At 60.8% G+C, this 20,628-nt stretch overlaps 2 protein-coding genes across 5 annotated transcripts; one reads left to right on the top strand and one right to left on the bottom strand.

Annotated features, from left to right (window-relative positions):
• Positions 1 to 2,135: 2,135 nt before the first annotated feature.
• LOC125698979 (PHD finger protein 7-like) lies at positions 2,136 to 11,195 on the bottom strand. The gene is given in 9 exon segments (XM_048957987.1): positions 2,136 to 3,820; positions 3,986 to 4,104; positions 4,256 to 4,369; positions 4,588 to 4,694; positions 4,786 to 4,948; positions 5,140 to 5,264; positions 5,521 to 5,619; positions 5,711 to 5,802; positions 6,108 to 11,195. Coding segments are annotated over 9 exon segments (1,605 nt in total). The 5' UTR covers positions 6,145 to 11,195; the 3' UTR covers positions 2,136 to 3,071.
• Positions 11,196 to 11,597: 402 nt separating this feature from the next.
• Positions 11,598 to 19,924, top strand: LOC125698975 (translation initiation factor IF-2-like). Of its 4 annotated transcripts, none has more exons than XM_048957979.1 (8): positions 11,598 to 12,227; positions 16,660 to 16,725; positions 16,813 to 16,872; positions 17,438 to 17,509; positions 17,861 to 17,953; positions 18,077 to 18,184; positions 18,750 to 18,894; positions 19,153 to 19,368. In XM_048957979.1, exons 1-8 carry the CDS (start codon positions 11,681 to 11,683, stop codon positions 19,253 to 19,255), a joined length of 1,194 nt encoding a protein of 397 aa, XP_048813936.1. In that variant the 5' UTR covers positions 11,598 to 11,680; the 3' UTR covers positions 19,256 to 19,368. The 4 variants fall into 4 exon arrangements, with proteins under 4 accessions (XP_048813936.1, XP_048813933.1, XP_048813935.1 ...); XM_048957978.1 differs by lacking the exons at positions 11,598 to 12,227; positions 18,750 to 18,894 and adding exons at positions 12,238 to 12,869; positions 15,730 to 16,531 and having other exon boundaries at positions 19,153 to 19,924; XM_048957977.1 differs by lacking the exons at positions 11,598 to 12,227; positions 18,750 to 18,894 and adding exons at positions 12,238 to 13,167; positions 15,730 to 16,531 and having other exon boundaries at positions 19,153 to 19,924.
• Positions 19,925 to 20,628: the final 704 nt, after the last annotated feature.

Genomic DNA, 20,628 nt, shown 5'->3' with positions numbered 1-20,628 from the left:
GAGAACAGTGGAGGGCCACAAAGATGGCGAGGGGCCTGGAGCATCTCTGCTATGGAGAAAGGCTGAGTGAACTGAGTCTGTTCAGCCTGGAGAAGATGCAGAGGCAGGAATGCTTGCAGACACAGATCATCTAGACTGAACTCTCAGCTCTCTCAGATCTGTGCACCTCACACCAGCTTTCACTGTGCAAAGCTATCCCTTGTGTCACAAAGCTCTGGGTGCCACTGAGCCCTCAAATCCCAGATCTGTGATCTCACAAGCACGGTTCTGATGGATTGGTCAGTCCAGGAGAAAATGGACTGCTTACCAGCTACCGACACCTCCAAGGAAAAGACTGATCTCAGCACCTGAGAAGCCATCTACTCCGAGTCAGGTGAGACAAAGACAAGCAACTCCACGCTCTCCAGCCTCGCATCGCTGAAGAAAGGGCACTGTGACCTGAGCTGCTCATACAGCAAGGAAAGGCCCTCCCAAAACCTCACCTCAGCTCAGACATTTACTGTTGCAGTCCCGCCATGCCTCTTGTCAGCAAGATAAGCGCAACTGCAATGCAGGTGACCTCAGGTGAGGCCAGGGCCGCTCACCCTGACCCACAGCGGTCCTGCTCATACAAAGCATGCTCAGCCCGTACCTGCAACCTTGGACTTCTCTGGCCCAGTGCTCAGCCTGCAGTTCTTCCTTGACAGAGCCGTCCCAGCACCCCGAGAGGTCATTCTTCACAGGCACCAGCTCCAGAGCGGAGGTAGGACAGACACCTAGAACAGAACTTGCTGGGGAGGATGCTGCCACCTGAGGACTTCCCCCTTTCTTGTGGCTTCATGCACCTGGAGTAAACAACAGGGTTCAGCCAAAGAAGTCAAAGTGCCACCACTAACGCCACCACACAAGAGCCCAAAGCCGGGGACAGCTGCCAATCCTGCTCTCAGATTCACTTGTCCAACTGCCCAAAATCTTCCCAGGATTTCCCCAGTCTTTCCCAAGATACGGATTTGAAGCGTGGACGATTTGGTGGGTGAGGAAGTGGCTGGTTGGCAGCGTTATGTCCAGGAGGGAGCCAGTGACGAGCGGTATCCCTCAGGGGGTCCGTCTTAGGACCAGTGCTCTTCAGCATCATTACCAATGACATCTCTAGTGGGATTAGCATGGCTGTGGATTGCACCAACTTGTGTGGGGCAGCTGATAAAATGGAAGGAAAGGATCCCATCCAGAGGGACAAACTTGAGAAGCGGGCCCATGTGAACTTAGCAAAGCTCAGTAAGTCTAAGGGCAAGGTGCTGTACTTGGCTTGGGGCAATACCAGATTTGTGTCCAGACTGGGAGAACAGCTCTTTCAGAGCAGCCCTAAGAGAAGGACATGGGGGTCCTGATGGACAAAAAGCTCTGTAGGAGCCAGCAGCGTGCGCTCGCATCCTGGAAGGCCAACAGCATCCTGGGCTGCATCAGCAGAGGGCGGCAGCAGGCAGGAAGGGGATTGTTCCACCTCTGCTTCGCCCTCATGAGGCCGCAGCTGGAGCACTGCATCCAGGCTGGAGGCCCCAGTAAACGAGGGCTGTTGGAGCGGGGCCAGAGGAGGCCACGAAGAGCACCTCTCCTATGGAGACAGGCTGAGGGAGATGGGTTGCTCAGCACGGAGAAGAGAAGGCTCCAGGGAGACCTCACTGTGACCTTCCAGTACTTGAGGGGAGCTTACAGGTAGGAGGGAGAGTGACTTCCTACACCGTCTGATAGTAAAAGGACAAGGCCAGCACCGCCAGCCCGGCGGCATCCCCAGAGCAGCGGCAGCCCTCAGACCCGCGGCACCGCCCGAACGCACGACGAAAGCCCGTGTCCCGGCCCACCCACGGCCGGCAGCAGCCCCGGCTCTGCCCGCGCGTGCCAAACGCGGCGACGTCCCCAAGGCCAGAAGCGGGCAGCCTCCCACCGAGCCGCCGGCCCCGGCCCGGAAGGACGCGGACGCGGCCTCTCCGCCCCCCCCGGCTGAGGTCGCGCTGCCGGGGGCAGCCCCTGTGCCGGGCCCCGCTCGGCGCACCGCCGCGCGCGGGCTGCAACGGAACCCGGCCGCCACGGCCCAGCGCTGGGAGACGGGCGGAGGCGCCGAGCGGACCGCGCTCCGCACCCGCGCCGTGAGTCCGCGCGGGGCGTCCCCGGATGCGCGGCGGCCAGCGAGAGCCGGAGGGGGAGGGAACGCGCCCAGACGGCCCGGCCGGCGGGAGATGGCGCGGGGGCACCGGCCGGAGAGCGCTGGGTGCGCGGCGGAGTGCGGCCGACGGGCCCGGAGCGGGCGTGGGAAGGAGGGCTTGCAAAGCTGGAATGAGACGAGGCCGCTAACGCGCCGTGTCGCGAGAGCGAAGGGGGCTGCGACCGCGCTCGGGGCTGCAAGACGGCTGTGGCACGGCAGCAAAACGTCACGCGCTGCGCTGGGGCTGTTAGGAGAACACACTGGATGCAGGGAGAGAGCGGCGGGCTGCTTCTCTGGGCAGTTGGAGCGAGTAAGGAAAGGGTGGCCGTCCCGCTTAGGAGCAGTGGCAGCACTGGTACTGCTCTCACAGGAGGCGTGACGCCGGACTTTGGGGCAGAGGAGAGTGGCTCACGCGCTCGATGGGCTGCGTCACCCCCTGCCTGGCAGCATCCCCAGAGCAGCAGCAGCAGCCCTCAGAGCTGTGGCACTGTGGCACTGGCCGAATGCAGGAGGAAAGGCCGGGTCCTGGCCCACGCCGCAGCCCGCAGCAGCCCCAGGGCTGCCTGCATGTCGCAAACACAGCGGCGTGCCCAAGACGACGGAAACGCCCCCAGGACGGGGCCGCAGCTGCCAGCCTGGCCTCCGTTGCGTGTTGGAAACGTTGCGCCCCGCCAGAGTCGGGGCCAGAACCCAGCTCAGCCTGAGCCGGGCCGCAGGGAGGAGGGAGTGGGTTGGGTGCTGGGGGGAAGGGCCAGCCTGTACAGCTGCCCACCCCGGGAAAGGCAGAGAAGAACAAAACTGACAGTGGCGTGATGGAACTCTCAGTTTTATTGTGATGGACTGTGATGACTTTGGATACAATTGGAGCTTGCACATGGCTGCTCCCACGACATCATTGGGGCAGGCTGTTGATGTTCGGGGCCTGACGTGGTACCCGGGAGCGGCTTCACCCCTGGGCTGGCCCTCGCCGCCTGGAGCGGCTCCTGCGGCATCTTCGGGGCTGGCTGCGGGTCTCTGCAGCCCGATGTTCAAGAGGGGAGCGGCTTCGAGTCCGGGCCCGCCCTGGCTGTGTGGACCGGCTTCCATCAGCTGCTGTGGAAGCTCTTGAGGGCTGCGGTGCTCCCCGTCTTGTGCGTCTGTTGGTGCCGCTCTCAGCACTTCGGGTTGGTGCCTGCCTGCTCCCACGTGTTTGGCGTCTTCGGGGCTGGCTTGGAGAATCTGGGGCCCGGCACTGCAACGGAGAGCGGCTTCTTGTCTGAGCTCGCCGCCCCTGTCTGCTCCGGAGGTTGTAGCCAACTGCAGGGGAGTTCCTTGAGGACTCTGATGTCCCCTGGCTGGCAGAGTTTAGGGTGCTGCTCTCGGCAATTGGGGCAGCAGTGTGGCTACTCCCACGGTGTTCTTGGGGCTCATTAAAGCCATTTTCATCCCGGTGTAGACGTGGGCGGATTCTCCTCCGGTCTGTCCTGCGCTGCCTGGACAGGCCGCCGCTCTCAGGCACGTGGGAACAGTCAGCTGGCCCCGATGGCGCCTGGCTGGTGGTGCTGGAGCTGCTCCTCTCTGGTGTCGCAGAGCCTTGGGATGGCTCCATTTCCTGCTGGCTGATGGTGCTGTATTCAGCAAGATCCGAGTTGCTGCTGGAGGCTGTAAGGGGAGGCAGGAAGGTGAGCAGGACGGAATTACAGCCACGGGGTGGAACTGGCTCCCATTTGTCCAGGGCTAGAGGGAGTTGAGCAAGGCCGCTCTGAGCAGCCGCTGCCAGGCCTCGCCTGGCCCCAGCCCAGCAGCACGTGGCCGTTTGCCTCTTACCGATGCCCTCTCCAGCACAGGCGTTGCACTCCCAGCTGGCTGTGCTCTGACTCAAGTTGGAGCAGCGCCGATGAGTGCCTTGCGCAGCACAGGAGCTGCAGAGGAGCAGCTGCCAGGGCCTGGGGAAACCAAGGGGTTGCGGCCATGAGGACAAAGTGATCTGAGCCAGGGAGTGCCCAGCACGGCTCTGGTGCTCAGTCCGTGCTGCCCCAGGCTGTGGCCAGGCCGCGATCCCATGCAGAGCCCCAGAGGGCTGCTGAGGCAACTCACCCCTCTCCCTCTGCCCGCTCCCTGCCGCGTGCGTAACGGCAGTCGCTGGCATCGCATCTCCTGTGCCTCTCCAGTAGAGATGCGTAGGTGTTGTCGTCCTCCCATGTTGGTCTTCTGCCAGAGAAGGGAGGGAATGTGATGAGCACCCGCTGCCCCAGGGCTAAAACTAATCCAAGGAATCCCTCCCCCTCCACCCTGTCTCCAGTTTGAGATTCCCAATGGTGCCGAGGGCCATGTTGGTGGCTGCAAAGGGCCAGGCCTGCTGGGACAGTCCCTGGGCAGGCACAGCTCATGTGCCCTCACATCTCAAGAGCTGTCTGAAAGACACCAACCTGAATGGGATTCGGATCCCCATAAAGACCATGTCTTTAATAAACTTGACCCGGTCTCTGCAGAGGGGGCACTGGAAGCAAAAAATGCCTGCGCGCAGAGCCTGTTCCTGCAGCAGAAACGCAAGCAGTGTGAGTGTGAGCCAGGCCTGGTGCTGCTGAGCAGCTGCGGTGCTTGCAGGGTGAGGGGAGGGCTCCTACCTGGATGCAGGCCCGGTGGAACCAGGCATGTCGGCAGGCTGGGCACACCATGGTGCTGTATGACCTGCTGTCACCCACGGGCTCCATGCAGACGATGCAGGTCGTGTCCTGCACAGGTGCTGCCTCCACTGCCTGGTGTGGGCGGTGCTCCCAGCAGAAGGCCCTGGGGGAAGATGGGAGGGATGGGCAAGGAGAGAAGTGCTGTGAGAAGGGGCAGAGGAACAGGAAAGAGCCCCAGGCCTTGGCTGTGGCTCTGTCAGGCTGCTGGGAGGTGTCACAGCGCGTTCCTGGCTTCTTTGGCTGGTGCTGACAGCAGGGGGTGGAGGTTCACAGGTGAGAGCTGGCAGCCCTTACCTGAACTCTGCAGTGTGCTTGGTGACGCATTCACCCTCCGAGGCGCAGGGGAGATGGAAGCTGCGGTCACAGCCCGGATCTGCGCAGGTGATGCTGGCCCCCAGATTGCCACAAACGAAGCAGAGCTGGAAAGAGCAGAGCAGCCCCCATCAGCAGCAGCCCCAGGGCCTATGCAGCGGAGCCGGCACCTGTGGGCAGGGCACAGGATGGGGGCAGGGCTGGGTGGCACTCTGCAGAGCTGCCTGGTGAACTGGGCTGGTCTGCAAGAGCAGGAATTTCTCTTGGAGCTGCTTGGAAGGGCTGGCATTGCTTTCTTTGGACCAGGCTAAGCTCGCCATGCCTGTCCTGTCACAAAGCTCCCTGTTCTGGTCCGGTGCTCACCGTCTGCTCTGCCTGCTTCATGGTGCGTACCAGATCTTCTGTGCGAAAACCTGTCTTTATACTGCCTTCCACACGTTGATAAAGACCATTGGCAAATAGCTGTACAAGAGGAAAAAGCATGATCTTGTTAGGGCAGGAAGCAGGGAATCCCTGCTCGGAGGAAGGTGTCAGGAGCCACGTGGGAACTCACCGCACAGAGACTATGGAAATAGAATCCACCGATCTGTACTTTGTGCCCAAGGATGCTCGAATGCTCATCCACTCGGCCACACAGCACGCATGCTGGAGAAGGGAGAGTAACAGCAGTGAGCGCCTTGCGGGGCCAGGTGTCCCCAGGGGCTGCCCCAGGGGCTGCTCCATGCCGGCCGTGCCAGCTGAGGGGCAGGGCCAGAGGCTGAGGACAGGAAGGGGCATTGCAGGCCCAGCGGTGCCAGCAGGCAGCCACAGCTCAGCCGCGGCCGCTTGGCCAAGGAGCAGAGCGGCCCTGCCTGCCCCCGCCTGCCCTCTCCGCCACAGGCAGACCCCCAGCCCCCCTCTGCCCGGCAGTGGGGAGCTGCGAGCTGCGTGCAGGGATTCTTTACTCTCACCTGGCTCCCTCGAGCCAGCGGCCTCCTGTGTCTCCATGGACACTGTGTGTGTTGATGACAAGCGCTCACAGAATCTCTGTCCCAGCAGTACTGGGCTTCGTCCTCCGCGTGCCAACCTATGGGAGAAGCGGGACAAGGCTGAGTTCTCAGCTCAGGCCCCTGAGCGCTGGGGAAGCCTCCTCGTTCGGCAGCCTCAGGCAGCCCCTTCCTCCCTGCTCACCTCACCAGGTCGCACTGAGCTCGGCCTGAGCCCCGCAGCCTCAGCTCTGTTCCGCACCCCGCGTGTCACAACGGCCGTTCCGTGCCACCCTCTGTGATGCCATCACACCTCACAGGGGCTGAGGGCACCCAGGCAGGAGGGCGGCGGCTCTTGCAGCCAGCGCAGGGCGAGGGGCCCAGTGCCAGACGCAGCCCCGCTGGAGCCCGGCGTGTTGGTGCTGCTGACGGCACTGGGCGACACATCCACCCTCCCGGCCCCACCTGAGTGCTGCCGGGCCTGTGGCTCCATCAGTATCCCAGTCAAGTGTTTGCGTGTTTCCATGACTTTTTGGCTGTTTGCTGCTCATCACCTCTCATTACAATAAATGGCTCGATCCACAGGATCACAGAATCCCTATGGTTGGCAAAGAGCTCTACGATGACCAAGTCCCACCCCCCACCTGCCCACGTCCCTCAGTGCCACATCCCCAGGGTTCTGGGACGCCTCCGCGGACGCTGACTCCCCCAGCTCCCCGGGCAGCTGTGCCAAGCAGTGCCCGACCGCTCTTTCAGCAAAGATGTTCTTCCTAAGGTCCAACGGGGATCCCCCGGTGCAACTGGAGGCCGTTCCCCCTCGTCCCATCGCTGTTACCTGGCAGAAGAGGCTGACCCCCCCCTCTCTACAGCCTCCTTCCAGAGAGTTGTACGGAGTGGTGAGGCCTCCCCTGAGCCTCCTCTCCACTGAGCAACCCCAGTTCACTCCGCCGCTCCTCATGGCACCTTTGCTCCAGACCCCTTCCTGCCCCGTTGCCCTGACACACCGCAGGGCCTCCATGTCTCTCTTGTAGTTGGAAGCCCAGAACTGAACACACTACTGTGGGCATGTCATCACTGGCGCTGAGAGTACGTTATGCTAGCTTGAGAGCTTGAAATTGGGTATGAAGAGGAAGAACGCAGGAGCTGTGGGTGTCAGCAATGTCTCGGCTGAAGTGCATCTGCAGCAACGCACACAGCAAGTGCTAGAAGCAGGAGGAGCTGGAAGCCATTGTGCAGCAGGCAAACTATGACTTATGCCATCACTCCCACGCGTGTTTTGCTACGAGGGAGGGCTATAAGCTCTTTGGAGGGGATAGGCAAGGAAGGAGGGGTTGTGGCATGGCTCTCAAAATTAGAGAGTGTTTCAGTGTTGTTGAGCTTGGTGCTGGGAATGATCAGGTTGAGTCCCTGTGTGTAAGGATCGGGGGGGGGGGGGGGGGCAACACTGTTGCCATCCTGGTGGGGGTCTCCTGCAGACCGCCTAACCAATCTTCCGTCCTTCAGGTCAAAACCATTCCCCCTTGTCTATCACTGTTTACCACGACAGGTCGGCCGTGAGCCAGCAGTGTGCCCTTGTGGCCAAAAAGGCCAATGGCGTCCTGGGGTGCATTGCAAAGAGAGTGGCCTGCAGGTCGAGGGAGGCGATCCTCCCCCTCTGCTCTGCCCTGCTGAGGCCTCATCTGGAGCTCTGTGTCCAGTTCTGGGCTCCCCAGCACAAAACAGACAGGGATCTCTTGGAAAGAGAACAGCAGAGGGCCACAAAGATGGCGAGGGGCCTGGAGCATCTCTGCTATGGAGAAAGGCTGAGTGAACTGGGTCTGTTCAGCCTGGAGAAAAGAAGGCTGAGAGGGGAGCTGATCCAGGTTTATAAATATCTGAAGTGTGGGGGCCATAGTGGTGAGGCCACTCTCTTTCCAGTGGTACGTGGAGACAGGACAAGGGGAAACAGACATAAGCTGCAGCATAGGAAGTTCCGCACGAATGTGCGCAAGAACTTGTTTAGGTGAGGTGACAGAGCACTGGAACAGGCTGCCCAGGGAGGTGGTGGAGTCTCCTGCTCTGGAGATGTTCAAGTCTCGCCTGGATGCCGACCTGTGCGATCTGCTGTAGGGAACTGCTTTGGCAGGGGGTTGGACTCGATGAACTCTGGAGCTCCCTTCCAACCCCTACGATTCTGTGATTCTGTGGTGCTGCTGTGCCAATCGATGGGCTCAACAGGGAGAACAAAGACACCAACGCCTTTGGGACAGGCTTATTTGACTGCCTGTGACAACGTGACACCAGCATAGAACCATGACATCCTGGCAGCGTCTGTAGCCAGAAGAGAAGCTGAACAGACAGGGCAGTAAGCGAGGCAGTGGCCCTACTCACTGCCACGTGAGCTCAGCGATGGAGAAAGGTGCATCACCACCTGCCCCAGCACTTTGCCATCAGCCAGACCCGCAGCCACTGGGGAGCCCCGTTTGCAAGGAGGATCTGTAGGGACAAGGATTTGGGATGGGTGTGGGGTGGGGGATGGGGACGGGGTGTGGAGGCAGGGATACCAGATGGGTTTGAGAGGGCTATGGGGCAGATGGGATGGATATGGGATGGCATAAAGGTGCGGGATAAGGATATGGGATGGCTACGAGATGGGGCTGCAGTGGTTATGGGGCCAGAGGGGCTATGGAGCCACGATGCTGCAGTGACCTCTGTCCCCAAAGTTTAACCCCGATGAGATGCGTGGAGCCCCACAGCCGCTCCTCTGCCCTTCATTACTGACATGGGGTGTGGGGCGGTGTTCCCCAATCCTCTGTTAGCAAAAAATAAACCTGCATTTCCAAAGTAAGGGGTGTCACCCCCGCCCCATGGGAACAGTGTGGTCTGTGGGGGTGGACACAGATGGGGTCCCAGATGGGTGTCCCAAACTTCATGGTGTGAGAATGGCGGGGGTCCACAACTCTGGGATGCAACGCTACCAGGGAGACGTGAAGGTGTCCCCAACTTCGGAGTGTGACACCACACGGGGGACACAGGCATCCCAACTTCATGGTGTGACGCTGTGGGCGAGACCACAGCCCTGAGACGTGACACGGGATGTCCCCAACTCTGGGGCTGTGACACCGTGATGCGGTGTCCCCACTTGCCCAGCATGTCCTCCAGCTGGTCACGGTGCCCACAGTTCCGGCGCAATGTCCCCAGGGGGTCCTTCTGCCCCCCCCTCATGGCGGTGACACCCGACGCCGGCTGCCCAAAGCCACACACGAAGATGATGGCAGCGCGGCACGGCTGTGCCACGCCGATGTCACACGCGGTCTCCTCTGGTGGCGGCACAGAGTTCAGCACCGTGCGTGTCCCGTCCTCGTGACAGACGACGATGGGCACCAGAGGGCTCCCCCCCACCATGGCAGGGGGCACAGCGTGGGACAGTCATGGGCAGCCAGGGCCACAGTGGCACCCGGCTCCAGGAGCTGCAGGACGCTGACGGGGCTCTTGAGGTTCGTTGCTCCGGCCCCAGGTTCCACGGTGACACTGACAGTGAGAACTTCGGGGACAGGCGCTTGTCCCAGTGCTGGCACCGCCGGCGGTTGTGCCGCTGTCACCCGGTGGCCCTGGGGGGAGTTGTTTCCGTGGGGCCCTGCACGGTGGTTTGGCGAAAACCATCCATTTCTGCAAGGAAGTGGGGAAAACACACAACAAAACTGACATAGGATTGAGTTGAATGGAAACAGACACTTTTGGGGGCGATCTCACGGGGACAAAGCAGCCCAAGAGCGGGTCACTACGTGAGGCTGTCCTCAAAATCCTCACTTGAGAGCTCTGGAGCACACCAGGAACCACTAGGGACCCTCTGGTCACCCCGACACCCCTCAGGGACATCCCCAGGCCCTTCTGCATGACTCCAGTACTACTCAGCCCCACATGAGGACTCTCTGGACCCTACCAGACTCTACTGGTGGGACATCTCCAGGTCATCCCAGAGGCTCCTCGGAGCTCCTGGGCCCATCCTCGGAGCTTCCGGATCCTTCAAGGGATCCCCGGGAGCATCCTGGAGACCCCCTGCACACCCTCAAGACCCCACTTGGACATCTCCAGACCCTTCTGGATGAATCCAAGAACCCCCTGGACCCACCTGGGAACCCCCCGCATGCCCCAAACCCCTCGAGGGCATCTCCAGATTCTTCTGCATGACTGCAGGGCTGGATAGGGGGGTTGTGGGGAATCTACGGGGGGAAAGGTGTGAGTGGAGCTTCTGTGAGGCGGAAAGAGGGTCTGGAGGTGGAGAAAGGGTGGAAGAGGAAAAGCGGGGGATTGTGGTGGGCTAGAAGCCCAGTGATGTGGAAAGGGGGCCTGGGGGTGGAGAGAGGGGTTTGGAGGGGGAAAACAGGAGAAAGAGGCTTCTGTGAGTGCGAAGGGGGCCTGGGGTTGCAGGGGTACATTGTGGAGGGCAATGTTGTGGAGGGCAACTTCAGGGGTTGGAAGGGGGCTTTTGTGCAGAAGGGGCTGTTCTAGGAGTGGACAGAGGATTGTGAGGGGAAAAAAAAGGGGAGTAGGGTTTCTACTGGGAGGAAAGGAGGTCTAGGAATGGAGAGGGGATGGCAGGGGAAATCGGGGGGTTATGCAGGGCTTCTATGGGGTGGAAGAGGAGCCAGGGGTAGAGCTTAATATTTGGGAGGAGAAGAGGGGAGTGGGGTGCCTATGGGGTTGAAAAAGAGTTGGAGGGGGACTCAGTGGGTTGTGCAAGGGAAAGGGGTGAACAGAGCCTCTACAAGGCAGAAAGTCCATCTGGGGCTGGAGGGAGGGGTGGGAGGAGATGGCCAGGGGTCGTGGGGGGCTTCTATTGGGCAGCAAAGGAGTACGGCTGGGTGGGGCTGCAGGTCAAAATGGGGGAACAGACTCCAGGGGTCAGGGAGGAGCACACGGAGGGGTACAGGGGACTCTAGCGGTCAGAAAAAGGGGTGAGGAGGTGGGGGAAGAAAGGAGGACACGGGACCCTGGGGGTCAAAGAGAGGGGAACGGGGGGTGGTAGGAGACTCTATGAATCAGAATGGGGGAATTGGAGCGGGAGTACCTGCAAGGAGGAGAGGGGATTCTGGGGGTCAGATAGAGGGGACTGGGAAAGTGGGGGGACTCTAGGGGACAGAATGGGGAGACTCGTGAGGGGGCGGGGGGACATTAGAGATCAGAACGGGGGACTGGGGAGGGATCGGGGGGGCGGGGAGCAGACAGGTGGAGCCTGGGGGTCAGAATGGGGGAGGCAGAGAGGGGAGGGGTGGAAAAAGACTACAGGGATCAGAATGGGGGAAACGGAAGAGGGAAACAGGGGGAGGGAGGCGCAACCCCGGGGGTCACACAGAGGGACGGGGGGGTTGTGGGGGATCAGTGGCGGGAGGAGGGGAGGAGGGCAGGGAAACACACGGGGTGGGGGAGGCGGGGAGACCCAGGGCACGCGGCCCCCCAGCACCTTAACCCCGGTGCTCCCCCGAACAGCCACCTGTACAAGTCCAAGCGGCGCTCGCTGCCCCGGGCTGCCCCGCACCGCTTCCGCACGGCCGCCTCCTGCTCGGGTGGCGGGGCTGATGGCGTCACTCAGCGCGGACGGCGCTGCGCCACGACGACCGACCAGCGCAGGCGCTGACGCTCTGGCGAGGCCGCACGCATGCGCTTTCGCCGCGGGGACGACTGCACGGCCTGAAGCCAGATGGAAAACGGCCGAGCGAGAAGCGAAGGCGCTGGCCGGACTCCGTGCCGGGCTCGAACGCGAGTCGATCCGTGGGATCGCACCCTCTCGGGGCTGCCCGGCTCAGCCAGGAGCCGCTCCCGGACACCGGGCGGGTCCCGCCGCTCGCGGCCAGCCGCCGCTTCTCGCAGCCCGCCGGCACCTCGCCGCAACGACGGAGGACGGCTCGGTTCCGCCTCCGAGGACAGCTGGATTCGGACGGGGGACGGACGGGGCCGGCGGCGGTGCGCCCGCGCCGCCTTCCCCTGACCGCCCGGCGTCCCCGAAGCACGGGGCGGGGGGCGGAGAAACGCCGGTTCCCCGCGCGGAGCCCCGCGGTTCTGCCATCCCGCCGGCGCCATCGCGGCGGCCCCGCGTCCGCAGCCGCCCCCTCGGCTCTGCCATTGGTCAGTCCGCCGAACGGGGCGGGCACTGCGGGCGGGGTGCTTTGGGTCCGCGGGCGCGCGGTCATTGCGTCATCACCGCGCGCGTCCGCATGGCCCCGGCCCGGCTGCCCGCGGCGATGCCTGTCGTCGTGCGCCCGCTCCGCTTCCGCGGCCCCGGCTGCGGCTGCGGGAGGAGGAGGGCGGGGACGTGGGGGAGCTCAGCGAGGCCGAGTCCGCGCCGCGCCGCCCCGCTCCGTGCGGGCCTTCCTGGAGAGCGGCGAGCACGGGCTGGCGGCCGCCGGCAGGTTGGGGAGCGGGGCGTCCGAGCGGGCGGCGCGGCCCGGCGCTGGCGCTGGAGAACGTTCTGCATTGGAATTGGATAATATTATTTTTATTTCGTGATCCCCGTATCGTAGTTCTTTTTGGGAGTCCTTCTACTTCACTTGGGGAAGATCTCTGATAGTTTACATCACTGATCCTCTGGACGAACCTTCCCAGGCACGCACACTCTGTGTGTAGGTGTATAGGTGTATATTTTGTCACGCACACTGCAAGAATATCCTGCACGAGAGCAAACCGGAGAACAGCCGTGGCCTGCCTGAGGAAGCAGCCATGTTGTGTCCATAGGTGCACTCCTGCTTGCGGGACGCCGCCGTTGCAACCGTGAGTGAAACGTGCTGTTAAGAGAGATACCGTCCTGAGAAACATGACTTGGATATTCCCAGCAATTTGGGGGCTCGTGCGGGATTATGATTGCCTCTGTGGGAGTTTCCCTACCGCCCTGCACAGGATAGGGGCACCCCGCTGATGGCAGCGGTCCTGTCTGGGTGCTGAGGTGACTCCTTGGGATGGCCGATAAAAAGCCGGGACTGTTCCATAAGGACGGGCTCTGTGAAAGCCAAGGGGCAGGCAGGCACGGGTGTTGGCCTTGGCGACCCGGTAACTTGGTGCACGGACCAAGGTAAGGGCATTGAACTCTTTCCTACTGGTTGCTGTCACTGTCTTTGTAATTGTGCAATGTTTGTGTGGTGACAGTGCTCTGTGATGTCGTGTACGAGGCTGTCATGGAACAAGGGGTGTCTGAAGGGATACGAGAAGAGCCTGGGTTGTATTTTGGCTCACTGGAGAAACAGTGCTGGTGAGCCAGGGGAATATTGAATAAGAAACCAGGAACGTAAATGGAGTAATGGGAGCAGTTGTATAATTGAGTGCCCGAATCATGAGAGCAAGTGCTGGGTGTGTGTGGAAGCTGAGGAATTGTGTTGTTTGATTTGTGGATTGTGAAGGCACTGGGAGAAACTGTCTTAATGGAGGTGGAGATGCAGCTGTTGATGGGAGGTGGAGATGCAGTTGAGGGTACGAATAGTGGAATTGTGGAGAAACAAACAAACAAACAAACAAAAAAGGCAAAAAGGTGAAGGAAAGCAGTGAGTTTGGGATATTGGAGTTGGGCCGGCACGAGAACACATCCCCCGCCCCCCCCCCCACTGCGGCTTGTCAGAACAACTCGGAGTGGGAGAAAGAAGTGGGGGCCGGAGCCTCCGCTGTGATGTGAAGGGTGCAGGAGTTGTGAACGGGGATGGGACGGGACAGGGAGTGAGAACAGCCGGCATCTGCAGAGCTGGGGAAACCCGACATCCAGAGTGAGCACGGGAAGCCTGGGGAGAGGAGGGGGTGAAACTGCAATAGAATGTTAGTAATGGCTGTGATGATGGGAGTTTGGAAAGTGAGAAGGGTTTGGGAAAAACAGGCTGAGGAAGGCAGAGTTGAGCAAGGTGTAACAGGGATGTCCTTACCTAGAAGAAGAGGTGAGGGGGAGCCTGGAAGGGCTCAGGCAGAGTTCCACCCCACAGGACCGAAAGCAGCTGGGGAAGCAGGGGAAAGAGGTTCATGTTCTGATACCTCTGGGTGCCTCTTATGTGTGCTACACCAAGAATTATTACCCGCAGGTGATTTTTGTAAGAGTTGTAGGAGCCACTGGCAAGAGAAGTTGACTTTTTTGGGGACCAATTAAAGGCATCTGTGTGAGAGAGCGTGACAGCAAATAGCGTGTCAGTGAAGAAGGGGGAGGGTATAAGAGAATGTGGTTGTAGGGATGTGTGTAGGGGACAGATAGGTGGGCTGGGAGGGGATGTGGGGCTAGAGGGAGCAGTGGGAGGGCTGTGGGTGTGATATGGAGGAACGGGCGCGATAGGGGTCTGTGGAGGGGTACGGGTGGGAGACAGGAGGTCACAAAAGGCTGTAGGGGGCAATAGGGGGCTTGCGTGGGTGTCTCGCTCCCATTTATAGGAGGCAGAGGAGGCTCTTTGATCATCTCCAGACCCAGCGTGAGATTAAGAAACAATCTCAATGGTTCAAATGCTGGTCCGAGCAGCTTATTACAAGTCTGAATCAGGGGGATGGGGAAGGGGAGGACGAGGTGGTCGAGGCAGCTCTCCTTGCAGTGGCAGCTTCTGGCTCCGGGACCCCAGCAGGAAATTGCTTTGTTCTTCTCTTGCTGGCCTCGCCAGCAGATCGGAGGGAGCAGGGAGGCACCAACTTGTGCCTTGCCTTCACAGGATGCCATGGCAGCGTCCCCCAGCCTCCCGTAGCGAGCTGGAGCTGTTTAGTCTCAGGCCACATCTGCCAGTGAACACTGCTGAGCTCTTCCGCTCTTCTACAGAGCAAGCAGCTCTGCAGGAAGGGGCTTTCAGATGTCCCCACAGCGATGTGGATTGTCGCACGGTCAGCACCCATCGCCTCCTCGACAAATCATTCAGTCTGATCACAAGAAAAACCTCAGGAAGCGTTGAGGCAAAAAACAACAAAGGATTCTCACAGTGGGCTGCAGGGAAGTACAGGGGAATATGGGGCTACGAGGGGCATGGGGTGATGTGGGGAGAGGAGGGAAAGGCCCAGATACAGAAACAGTAAGGGGGAAAAAGGGGGCCAACAGATGGATATAAAGCAACTGCAGGGGGCTGGAAGGAAAAAAGAAGAGAAAAGAAAGGATAAAAAGATGAAAAAAGAAAAAGCAGCCAAGAAGCAAACAAGCGTCAGCAAAAACAAGAATTGGGGAGGGTTGTAAGGAAAATGGAAAGAAAGAGGAGAAAAAGAGAATGAAAAGTAGAAAGCCATGCATGTAAGTGTAGAGAAAGCAAATGTGGAGAGAGCATTGCATAGCACTGCAAAGGAAAGCAAGGCAAGAGTAGCAGCAAAAGGCAGGAGAATGCAGAAGAATTCAGTGAAGAGCAGGAGGGGTAAATTGGGCATAAGGCAAGGGGGAAGGGGAGGGGAAGGGAGAAAAGATGGGGAAGGGGAGGGAAGGGGAGAAAAGAGGGGGAAGGGGGGGGAGGGAAGCAAAGCGAAGGAGGGGAGAAAGGAGAAAATGAGAGGTAGGGGTGAGGGGAGGGGAGATGGGGTGGGGTGGGGAGGGTTGAAGGGGAAATGTCACTGCAGGACCGGCTTCAGTTTTGGCACTGAAAGAGCAAAGTTAGGGGGGTAATTAAACAATTAAGAGGCTCTGTCTATGCTTATGTTGTAGAACTGACATCCGAAAAGAGCAAACGTTTGTGAAGAAAGCAGTTGTTAGAAGGCAATTATCCCATGAAGACGTGTGTGTTTGAGGAGCGAAGATTTGTGTCTGCTCGGTGTTTGTGTGGTTGGTGAAGCGTCGCGAAGGAGTGCGAACCTGCAGTGCTCAGCCAGGGAGGAACCGGGGCAGGAAGAGATCAGCGTCGGGCCATGGGGATAAAAGATGGAAGGCTGTTTTCGGGGTTCTCCTCCTGCAGGAGGCCGCCATCGCGACTGCGAATAGAATCTGCTTTAGCGGAGAAACCGTCCTAGGAAATGATTTGGACATTTCCAACAGGCGTGAAAAGAGCAAAGTGAAATCTCTTGATTTGCACGAAGCACAAACAACGCCGCAGTGATTTTGTTTCTCCTTTGACAGCGTCTCTGTCCCTTTAATGTCCCTTCCACGTCCCTTCCCAGCCCAGCCGTTCCACTGCTCCACATTTCCCTGCCTCCCGCTGCTCCGGATGGCTGGGAATCCTCCCCCAGCACGGCGGCGCAGCCAGCGAGCCCAGGGGCAGCCGGCCCCGCTGGCGGCGCAGATGCGCGTCGTGCCGAGCTCACAAAGCCCCGCGTCGTGCCGTGAGCTCACAATGCTCAGCCCGCGCCCCAGGCGCCCCGTGCCGCCCGCCGGCACTCGCTCGGCTGAAACGCCGGTGGTGGCAGCATGGCACGAGTGTGGGGGGCCGCAGCCCCCGCCCGCCTTGCTCTCCTCCTCCTGCTGGCGGCCGCGTGTTCCCAGGAGACTCGCGCTGCTCCGTGGCGAGCGCCGGGTGGGTGGGCAGAGATGCGGCCGTAGCTTCGGCCCCAGTCTGCGTCCCGTGGGCCGAGCCCTGCCCCGTCGCTGAGGGAGGAATCGCAGCGTGCCGTGCCAACGTCCCTCTCGTGTTCTTCCTTCCAGATGACGGCGCTCCTTCTGCGGACGGTTGGGTGAAGACGGCTGTTGTGCCTCGGGGGAAACCCGGAGGTGAGTTGGAGCGTCTGCTTCCTTGCGGGCAGAGAAGTCGGTGCAGCGGAAGCTCTCCTCACCGTGTGATCACATCTGTGCCCGCAGGTCCTCTCGGTGAATTACCGAAGCGGAGTCCTGTTCCCGAGCCTGGGCTGGATGCCAGAGGTGAGTCACCAGCCTTCGTCTCGCTGCTCACTGCTCTATGCTCGTATGTGGCTGTGGGAGTTCAGGCACGGTTCAGCTTCTCACTGCCCGGTGATTTCTACTCCACGAGCAGCCTGGGTGCCGGCCAACTGCCCACCTCTCCAGCTTTGCTGCTTTCCACCCAGGTCTGGGTGCCACGTCGCCAGCTGAGCCCCTCCCAGTCACTGCAGGTTCCTAAGGAAGAGAGATGACGACACGCAGTGGGAATGTTTCTCGTTACAGCTGTGCCTATCAGCAGCATCTTGCCAAAGGCTCGGCGAAATCTGCTCCATAAGCCTCCTATGGGGCTGCCCCAAGGAAAAGGGCTTCAGATCTTCCCTCCCCTGCCAGCCCCTTCCCTTCTGCAGGCAGTTCCGCACACCGTTCCCTCTTGGACCGGCACGGTGCTGCTACAGGCACCTGGCAGCTGTTTGCCAGATGCTGCTGTGGAGCAGGGAGAGAAGAGTGCTGCGGAGCAGTGCTGGCACTGCAGTGTACATGAGTCCCTGGCCGTGTGTGACAGGAGCTGCTCCGTGTTTGTGTACAGGTGCGGGTGGAGCGGAATCGACTCCAGCTTCCCAGCCGAGCTCCAGGACAGAAGCCCCAGCAGCTCGCATGGGTGAGTTTTTGCTTCCTTTGAGAGATGCCAGCTCGCTTTCCTCACGTCAGCCAGGCACGCCTGCAGCTGTGAGTGACAAACGCAGCTGCGTGTGCTGCCCCGTCCTCATGCGACCCCCCGGCGCCGTCTGCTCTTCAGTGCTGCTCTCGTGCCGTTCTGGAGGTTGCGGTGTGTGCTGGGAAGTTCTGCTCACAGAACTTCGGGTGCAGAACTGCCTGCAGGGAAGGCTGTGCCAAATCCTCGGCCGCCTCCCGGACCGGAGCCCCGCAGGGCGGCTCTTGTCTTTATGGACTTCAGCGCTCGGTTCGAGCCTTTGTTTCTCTGAGATTTCTCTTACTGCTTTCTGTTCAGGTCCTGGGGGATGGAAAGTGGCATGGGAAGACGGAAAATATTCCAAGAGACTGTCCAACTTGCTAATGAAAATCATGGCGAAGGCGGCACGTGGTGAGTGTATTTCTGTCCGTTCCCTGAAAGACTTGGGCAGCTGAGTTTGTAGCGACAGACAGGGAGGAAAGGACGGATCAGAGCAGTCACTTACAGCCCCCCTCTCTCACCTCCTTTCTAAAGAGGCAGATGGAGAGCCTGTGCACAGGGCTGCATTTCAGCACGGCAGCCGTCTCACGCCGCCCGTCCAGCTGGGAGGAACGGAGGCCACACACACAACTGGTGCTCCAGGTAAAGCCCCTCGTAGAGCTCCGCGGCCGTGGTTGGAGGCTGCTCCCCTCCCGCTGCACCCAGTTCCCAGGCACCCAGGAACTTTGCCCTTTTGGGAACAAGGCCAGGGGAACCCCATTCAGCAGATGCGGGGAGGAAATAGGGCCCTCCTACGTACCTCCTGCCCAGAGTCCCTGCATTGCAGAGCTTGAGGTGTCTTCCTGGAGGCACCAGGCACAACAGCAGCCTGGAGCTGGATCCCTCCTGTGGCGGTTCTTGTCCGTGTCACACATCACAGAATCACAGAACGTCCCAGGTTGGCAAATCCATGGCCCAGGAATGTCCGGACCGTGGCAGAGCCAGAGTGTAAAGAAAGCTGAGAGGCCAAAAAGAGGCTCCGGAGTGCCTTGATGCATTTGGGCGTTCCCTTGGCTTTGCTGGGATCAGGGAAGCATTGCAGCCCGAGGATTTTCACGTCTTCCTGGAGGCCAACAAAACAAACGGCAACATTTTGTGGCCGTGTCAGATCTCCTGTGAGACTGCCAGTAGGGCACGAGACTCAGCAGAGACCACATTGTTCCTCCAGGGCTGGAAGGTGAGGGCCGTGCCGCAGAAGATCCGGTGCTCCTGAAGTACTGCCTGGCGCTCCTGGCTGCAGCTCTCGTGGTTTCCACGCCGGCAGCGCTGATAACGTGCTGTCTGCTGATCCGGCGACGGAGGCAGAGAAAGCAGTGAGTTTTGTTGTTGTTCAGCCCACCCCCATCCCACCCAAGTCTTTCCTGTGGGGCTGCCGTGAGCCAGGAGGCACTTGTAGTTCCAGCAGCGTAGAGAGGACGATTTACACCGTCAGACGTTGGAATGGCGCGGCCATTCCTGCAGCCCGTTCTTAGTGCTGGGCCTGAGACAGGCTGAGAGCCGAGGGCGGCTCTGCCACTGAGGAAGGACAGCAGGGGCTCTGCTGCGCCCTCAGCACGTTCCTCTCTCCGCAGGCGCCTGGCTGCAGCTGATGGAGCCCAGTACGAAGTCCGCGGCCACAGCTTGCCCTCATTTGGACATCCTGCTCTCCTCAAGGGGCCTGGCAGATGGAGATGATGCCCACGACCTCACAACTGCCTGCCCCCCGGCTGCACGGCACCACCGGGGCGGCCCCTGCCAGCCCCCCAGCTGCCCTGGGCATCAGCACCACCCCCCGACCCCACCACCATCCTTTGGGGGTCGGGAGCAGTCCCTCAGGGCGTCAGCCTGGGGGCAGCCACGGCCTCGGGGAAGCTTGAGAGCCTGGCAGCCCCCAGCCCCACCTCTGCCTTCGCTCTCCCTTCCAGCATCCATCAGAAGATGGAAGAGAGCCCAGCAGGGCGCAGCCTTGGGGGCAACCAACAGACAGACATCTGCTGCCTGGGGGAAGCCAACTGCCCCAGCAGCCCCACGACCCCCCCAGGCATCAGCACCACCCTCCCACTCCCCTCCACCATCCTTTGGGAGATGGGAGCAGCCCCCCAAGTTGTCAGTTTGGGGGCACCATCCAGCAGCCAGTCTGGGGGCATCATCCATCGCACAGCCTGGAAGCACACCAAGCCCCGCAGCCCCCAGCCCCCCCCAAAGCACCACCTCTGCCCTCCCGCTCCTCTCCACCATCAGTCAGGAGGTGGGAGCGCCCCCGGCGTGCGGATTTGGGGGCATCGCCTGACAGCCAGAGAACCACCGCTGCCATCCATGGGGCTTTCCAAGCTGCGCTGTGCCAATAAATACAAATTACCATCACAGTTGTCCACGCTGTCCTGTTGTCGTTTCCTGACCCGCTGCCAGACCCAGGTCCCTTTCCTTCAGGCAGCTTTGCAGCCACTCCTCCCCCAGCCTGTGGGGTTGCCTGGGGTTGTTGTCACCGAAACGTAGGACCCGACCCTCGGCCCTACTGAAATTCCTACCGTTAACCTTGGCCCATCCGTCCAGCCTGTCCAGGTCCCTCTGCACTGCCTTTCTCCCCTCTGGCCCCTCTCGGGGCTCCGAGCGGTGCCTCGGCTTCGAGAGGTGGCTGTTCGGGGGGGCGCCGGGCCGGGGGCCGGGGTTCAGGTGCTGGGGGGACCGCGTGCCGCTCTGCCTTGGCCCCGCGGGGTCTCTGTGGTGCTCGGGGCTTCCGCTCAGCGGGGGCGGCCGCCCTGTGTCTCCCCGCCTCCCCCACCCTGTGCGTTTCGCTGCCCTCTGTGCCGTGCTGCTGATCGCCCACACCCCCCTGCTTTATATTTGGCTAAACAGGTTGAACAACCCCATCACGCATTTGGGAAATCGTCCTTTATTAAAGCGAGCAAGAAAGCAACAGAGCGCTGGGCGGCTGGGGAGTCTCTGCTCCACCGACGGCGCGCGCTTTCCCCTTCCAGCTGACAGTCTTTATGCAGCTCACCATCCGGTGTTCGTGGCTTCACGACATCTCTTGCGCAGTCGCGGTCCTGCTGTGAGGCAGCCGTCCT

The sequence above is a fragment of the Lagopus muta genome, chromosome 11 (assembly GCF_023343835.1).
Source record: "Lagopus muta isolate bLagMut1 chromosome 11, bLagMut1 primary, whole genome shotgun sequence".
NCBI classification, from domain to species: Eukaryota; Metazoa; Chordata; class Aves; order Galliformes; family Phasianidae; genus Lagopus; species Lagopus muta.
The sequence above is the reverse complement of the archived record's forward strand: the minus strand, read 5'-3'. Positions and strand labels throughout refer to the sequence as shown.

What these genes read in the sequence shown, in the direction of transcription:
- LOC125698975 (XM_048957976.1), top strand. Translation starts at nt 11,681, where the DNA reads ATGGCGTCACTCAGCGCGGACGGCGCTGCGCCACGACGACCGACCAGC. An exon ending in CCCCCTCGGCTCTGCCATTG is followed by an intron (nt 12,228 to 16,659) that starts GTCAGTCCGCCG and finishes TCTTCCTTCCAG; the next exon opens with ATGACGGCGCTCCTTCTGCG. An exon ending in CATGGCGAAGGCGGCACGTG is followed by an intron (nt 17,954 to 18,076) that starts GTGAGTGTATTT and finishes TCCTTTCTAAAG; the next exon opens with AGGCAGATGGAGAGCCTGTG.